This window comes from Chaetura pelagica, unplaced genomic scaffold (assembly GCF_000747805.2).
Source record: "Chaetura pelagica isolate M959 unplaced genomic scaffold, ChaPel_1.0 scaffold565, whole genome shotgun sequence".
NCBI lineage: Eukaryota > Metazoa > Chordata > Aves > Apodiformes > Apodidae > Chaetura > Chaetura pelagica.
Genome location: NW_009953388.1, coordinates 1 through 6,472, shown reverse-complemented (window position 1 = coordinate 6,472; position 6,472 = coordinate 1). Strand labels below are relative to the sequence as shown.

At 40.6% G+C, this 6,472-nt stretch overlaps 1 protein-coding gene across 1 annotated transcript in view; it reads left to right on the top strand.

Moving 5' to 3' along the window:
• TDP2 (tyrosyl-DNA phosphodiesterase 2) overlaps positions 1 to 4,660 on the top strand; it is a 5,252-nt gene extending 592 nt beyond the window's left edge. Inside the window, exons 2-6 of the mRNA XM_009998289.1 lie at positions 1,762 to 1,929; positions 2,299 to 2,390; positions 2,868 to 2,986; positions 3,369 to 3,539; positions 4,369 to 4,660. Coding sequence (XP_009996591.1) covers positions 1,762 to 1,929; positions 2,299 to 2,390; positions 2,868 to 2,986; positions 3,369 to 3,539; positions 4,369 to 4,650 — 832 coding nt within the window. The 3' untranslated portion in view covers positions 4,651 to 4,660. The remainder of the gene's footprint in view (positions 1 to 1,761; positions 1,930 to 2,298; positions 2,391 to 2,867; positions 2,987 to 3,368; positions 3,540 to 4,368) is intronic.
• Positions 4,661 to 6,472: the final 1,812 nt, after the last annotated feature.

The window sequence follows — 6,472 nt, the reverse complement described above, 5'->3', positions numbered from 1 at the left end:
CAGCCTGTGCCTGCCCGCGGTGGGTGCCTGAGCCGCCTTCCTCTGGGCTAGCGGGTAGTGAGCCTTTCGGAGACGGGACACAGTCATTTTGGTGTTCGTGGTATTGTCTGGTACAGGAATACAAATGCAGGCCTTATTGTACACACACACACACGTTTCTATACATGGAAACTGTGCGTGTATGTCATATACTAGATATGTGTGTATTTATATTGGTATTTTTTTTTCCTGTAGATTAATTTATCACAGACCTGCATGTTATATATATATAACATATATATATATGTTATATATATATGCATGTTATATATGTTGTGATCTTCATAGTTATTCATAAGCTCTATTTCATAACAGCATCCCTGTGTTTTTTTTTCATAGAATCATAGAACTATTCAGGTTGGAAAAGACCCTTAGGATCACCCAGTCCAACCATCATCCCTGCTCTACAAAGTTCTCCCCTAAACCACATCCACCAACACCACATCCAGGGATGGTGACTCAACCACCTCCCTGGGCAGCCTATTCCAGTGTCTAATCAGTGTCTAAAATTGTTCCTAATGTCCAGCCTAACCCTCCCCTGTTGCAGCTTGAAGCCCTTCCCTCTTGTTCTGTCGCTAATTACCTGTGAGAAAGGACCAGCACCAACCTCTCTACAATGACCTTTCAGGTAGTTGTAGAGACTGATGAGGTCTCCCCTCAGCCTCCTCTTTCTCAAACTAAACATTCCCAGCTCCTTCACTTCTCAGCTTCTTACCAGAGCCACCCCTGTGGCCCTTTCCCCGCTCCCAAAAATCCCACCAAACCAAACCAGCACAAGGGTTTATCCAGTCAGGGTCAGCTGTCCTGCCTGTGTTGGCTCCCAGCCCCCTGCCCACTCCCAGTCCCCTTCCTGCTCCCAGCCCACTTGCTGGCAAGGTAGTAGGAAAAGCAGAGAGGGCCTTGATGGGGTGTTAGCACTACTCACAACAGCTAACACTGTGATATCAACACTGTTTTGGTCACAAGTCAAAACACAGCACCGTATGAGCTGCTGTGAAGAAAATAAGTCTGTCCCAGCCAAAGCCAACACCACCATGTGTTAACAGGTAGAGGTTTGGTTCTCTCATTCCCCAGACACTTTTTAGACTGGGCAGTCAAACTTTGGGCGATCAAGCTTTGACAGTGGTGTTCAGCCTTTATCAGATCAACAGGGTAGACAGGGCCTGTGTTTTTGAGGAGGGATTTGGGGTGAATATTCCAAAAGAAAAGGACTGTGAATTTGTCACAGAGGAAGACTGTACATGTACCGCTCCAGAAGCGGGGTCAGCAATTGGAGCATCTCAGCTGTACCACAAAGATGAGCACTTAAAATCAAGTCCTGGCTGCAGTTCTTTGTTTCTAATATGGTGGAAAGTGTTTGAAAAATTAATACACACAGCCTGCCTCTAGCATGGGGACAGAGTTGAATTACTCAAATGCCTTGGATTACGTTGGTTGCTGTATGATCAGCTTAAATCAGAATGGTAAATGTTACCTTGTGTCTATAAGGAGGGAGAAAAAACACTTCTGTGTACTAAGGCTCTGTATGACAGAGGTCTCTGTGTTTTAATTATTGTGCTTTTAAATTATGTTGAGATCAGTACATACTAACTTACTTGTTGGGAAAGTTTTAGGTGGCCTCTCTAAGATGGGTCTAAAACATTTTCCTTTAGAAGAGAAGAGGGGTAATTGCAGGAAGAACAGTATTATGCATGTTGATAGACAAGTAAATTCTGTCTTTAGTATTGACCTCACAGCAGATGCAACTACTAGTAATGCAAGTGGCAATAGTGCAGACTCAAGGCAACAAGAAGATGACAGCAGCTTCTCACTGTTAACCTGGAACATTGATGGGCTGGATATAAGAAATCTAAAAGAACGAGCTAAAGGAGTCTGCTCTTACCTAACATTGTAAGTATAGCTTCATATTTGTCTTGTCATCTACCCAGCTTTAAAGGAAAAAGCAAGCTTCTTGGTTTAGATATTTAGAAATCTTCTTGCCCAAATTATCTTAACATTGGATGCAACAATACGATCGCTTTTCAATCCAAAATAGCTAAACGAAAGTTGATAAACTGGTTGGAAGAGGTGTGTACCTATGCAGATCCCAAAGGCTAAGCATTTTGTGATTGCTGCTTTAAAAAGCTTTATTACAATGAACAGTGTTGTTCAGTTGCTGTCATATATCAAAAGCATACTTCATGCTTCCATCCTGTACCTGAGAAAAGGCTAAAATAGCAAGAAACTTATTTGTCACATTCTCCATTATCTCCATGTCAGATACAGTCCAGATGTCGTGTTTTTTCAAGAGTTCATCCCACCCCATCTCCGTCTCCTGCAGGTGTTTGCAGGCATTTATGATATTATTCCAGGTAAGAAATTAACCCTCAGTCTCTCAAGACAGATACCAGAAAAAGTAACTTTGGTTTTACTTTCCCTTGCCAAAATCACTGACTGTTTGTAGGAATGAAAAGAGTAAAGTGAAGATTGAAGCACTTAAATTACTTTACTTGTCTTGATATTAGGATATAGTTTGGACACAAATTATGCATGTGAAAGGCTTGCTTGCCTGGTGGCTTGCATGTATTTTTTTTTTTCTGCATTTTGAAGACTGATAGCAAGGGTAGCCGATAAAGTGCCCTAGATAAGTAATTTCTTAAAGATTTGCATTTAAAAGAATCTGAAAAATTTTCAGCACTATTATGAAACTTTTAACTAACGACTTTTTACATCTTCCAAGTCAACATGATGCTCCCAAATCGTGGTTAAAAGGTCTCTTTCGGAACCTTAACTTCTTTATGTCATGGCAGAAGGTATATTCGACCATTTCTTTCCCTGTTCCACCTCAGGTAACACAGATGGCTATTTCACTGCCATAATGTTGAAGAAAACAAGAGTGAAGCTACTGAAATATGAGATAATACCTTTTCCAACAACCTCCATGATGAGGAACCTTTTGGTTGTGCATGTGAGTGAGTCATTATGTACTCTAAACCAGCTGTATTTTTGCCTTCAAACAAAAAAATGCCAGGAAGGGCTGAACAGGCTTTACTCTATGACAGTCTCAAACAGCAGAAAAACTCGTTTTCCAGCCATACAAGCCTAGTAGCATTTGGTACTAGCAAACTTAAATCTTTTCTGCAAGTTAATGGCTATACCTAGTTTTCAAGTCTCATAACCTCTGAAAACAAAATTAAAAGCCTGTTATCTTCATACAAGCCGCTTTTTTTCAATGTAAAACTAATATTAACCAGAGCTCTATCATTCAGTAGTTTACTTTGTGATTAGATTTTGTCTTTGAACTTCTTATCATGGTGCGGATAGTAACACTGCTTGTGTTTCATGCACAGGTGAGCATATCTGGTAATGCAGTCTGCCTTATGACCTCTCATCTGGAGAGCACTAAAAATCACTCTAAGGAGCGTATGAAGCAACTGCGAATGGTCTTCAACAGAATGCAGAAGGAGTCTGAGTCCACCACTGTTATATTTGGAGGGGATACAAACCTGAGAGACAGTGAGGTAGATAGAAATAAGCAACCTGTTACTTTGAGAAGATATTCCAACAAAATCTTCTCATGCTTTTCTGTTGTCCTTATGAGAAATTACCCGCTTAGGCATGAAAAGATATGCAGCAGTTAGTCTTAAAAAGTGGAAGCATGAGTAAGTAGAAGCTGTGGCATTGCTGTGCTGAGGCGTTGCTATAGTTGAGGTGATGTGTATGAAGAGCCACCCCCCAAATGCTTTATTGCCAGTATTTTTAATTGAGAAGATGCAGGGATATTCAACGAAGTTTTGACTCAAAATGCACCTTCTCATGTTGAGAACCTGGTCTTTATGTGCTTAACTCTCTGATTCTCAGAGAATTAATGCTTGAAGAATCAATGGAAGAAGAGGGTGCTCTGTAGAAATACATCTTGGGAGTTTAAAATTAATTCCCCATCACACAGACATTCCAAATTAGAAGTTATTTTTGGCTGTTGGTACTAAAAGTGAAAATTGTGCATTATTACTTAAAGGTCAGTATTTCGTCTTTCCCTGTTGTGAAGTTTCATTGCAGTGAACTGGAGTGACATTCTCTTAGAGATCACTGTGTCGACTGCCATACCTCAAAACTTTCACAGCTGAATGTTTATTTTGTAACACGTTTCTGATTCAGAAAGTACTACTTGGTCATGCTTTCAAGTATCCTGAGAAATACCACAATTAAGAAACATCTGCTGTATCTTTGTTTTTAGCAACCCGCGTTTTGCAGAAAAAAGAGTGATACTGTGACAACTCAGTTCTGGCTTTTGACAGTAAAAATTGTGAATTCAGCATCTTACGGGTTTTTTCCCACTTCTACTTTCAGGTTGCTAAACTAGGGAACTTACCTAACAACATCACGGATATCTGGGAGTTTTTGGGTAAACCTCAGCACTGCCGCTACACTTGGGACACCCACTCCAATACTAACATGGATGCAGGGTACAAGTGCAAGATGAGGTTTGACCGCGTTTACTTCCGGCCTGCAGCAGGCGAGGGACATATTATTCCACGGACGATGGACTTAATTGGATTGGAAAAACTAGACTGTGGCAGATTCCCTAGTGATCACTGGGGTCTTCTGTGTAACTTTGATGTGATATTATAAAAAAGAAAAAGAGGCTTGCATTGTTAGTTTTTAGGTGATCTGTTCTTTTAAAAAAATTTTACCCTCTCACTACAAGAAGGACATATTTAAATTTTCAACTCTTAATGCGTTCCCTGCTCTTGACTTAGGCTGGAAGAGCTTCATTTCAAGCCATGGTACCCTCTTCCTTATTGTATGCATCTGTTCTGGAATCATGTTTTAAAATACTTATTTTTAACAAAGTATGCAAATACAAACCTAAAATATAGTTTTAAAACAGGAAGAAAAACATGTAAATACAATTCATAAACATGCTCAATGGCTTAAAATACACTTTTATTTTGGTATGTATTATAATCTCGTAATAAAAGCTGCTTTTTAATTTTAAGAATGCTTTTATTATACGTGCTTTGTTTCTTTTGCAATAATTTCCGCCATCCTTTGCAACTCTGTCTTTTGTAGGGTGATTTGTATTAGCTTCTGGAATTTGTGCTGTACCTATGTATGCCTTTAAGCAAGGCAGTATAGGAGCTGAGGAAAGAACTAGATTCTCACAGAATAAAGTTTTTTTAAACAAGAACTAAACTAATATTGTACAGGTTTAAGAATGATATGCCTTCTGTTCAACAAGAAGAGGACACGGGCAGATGCATGGAAGTTTTTCTCTTGGGATGAAGTATACCTTAATTTATGTTTATTAATCTAATTGCAGTTTCAAACGTGTTGTCTTTCCAGTGAGCTTCTAGAAACATGCTATTATAAACTGCTGTGCAAAGCCTGAGCAGCTTAAGGTCTTCCTGACTTTGCAAAAGTTCAAACAGGCCTTCTTACTCAAAAGAACTGTGTAATCAATCTCGTAGAAACTTTGCACACCTGTAAAACAGAAGCACTAAGCTGATTGCAACTGGAATCCTAACCTTCTGAAGTTCAATGCATGGGCATGGAGAGAAATCATAAACAACCCCATATTGATGTAAAGTGAATACAGAGACTGACAGCTTCAGTTCCTTTATTTTTGTTGTTGTTGTTGTTTGCTTTAGTCTTTAAGCCCGAAACTTAGAAACAACTTGTGTTTTGATGGACTCCTGGGGTGGGTTGGCCCTGTCTGATAGCCAAGCACCCACCCAGCCACTCGCTAAGTCCTGCCTTCCCCAGTGAAACAGGAGGAGGAAATAGGGAAAAACAGAAACAAGAAAGCTCTTAGGTTGAGATAAAGACAGCTTATCACTTACCATTACTCTCATGGGCAAAACAGACTTTATTTGGGGAAATTAGTTTATAGGCAATTCATATAGATACTTAATTACTGATTCAGGTATTGGGAAGCAATACACTTTTTCTCTCCCCTTTCCCTGGCTCAATGTCACTCCAGGCTCCTCTCATGTTTGTTATTGCCTCAGGTCATTCTCTGTCCCTTCAGCAAGATCAGAAGTGGCAGAAGGGGATTATGGTTGGCACACGTTTCTCATGGCCATGCCTTTCCTCTTCCTGCTTCTCCTGTGCTCAGGGTGGATCCTCCATGGGCTCAACCAGGATGTGCCATGGAGCACCTCCTCCTTGACCTTGGTGTTTGCTCTGTTGTTGCTCAACTCTTCTTTTTTCTTTCCTTTTCTGCCCAGCATTTTCTCCCCTTTCTCACACACTTTCCCAGAGGTGCCACCATCTTATCTGCAAGGGTCAGCTATGCCCTGCAGTGGGTTGGCTGGAGCCAGTTGGAACTGGCTGTGTCTGACATAGGGCAGCCCCCTTCTGCCCCACAGCCCCAGCTACCAGCACTTGGGCGTCTGCACCCACTGCAACTTAAAAAAAAACAGAAAAGCATCTTCTCACATGGGGAAAACAG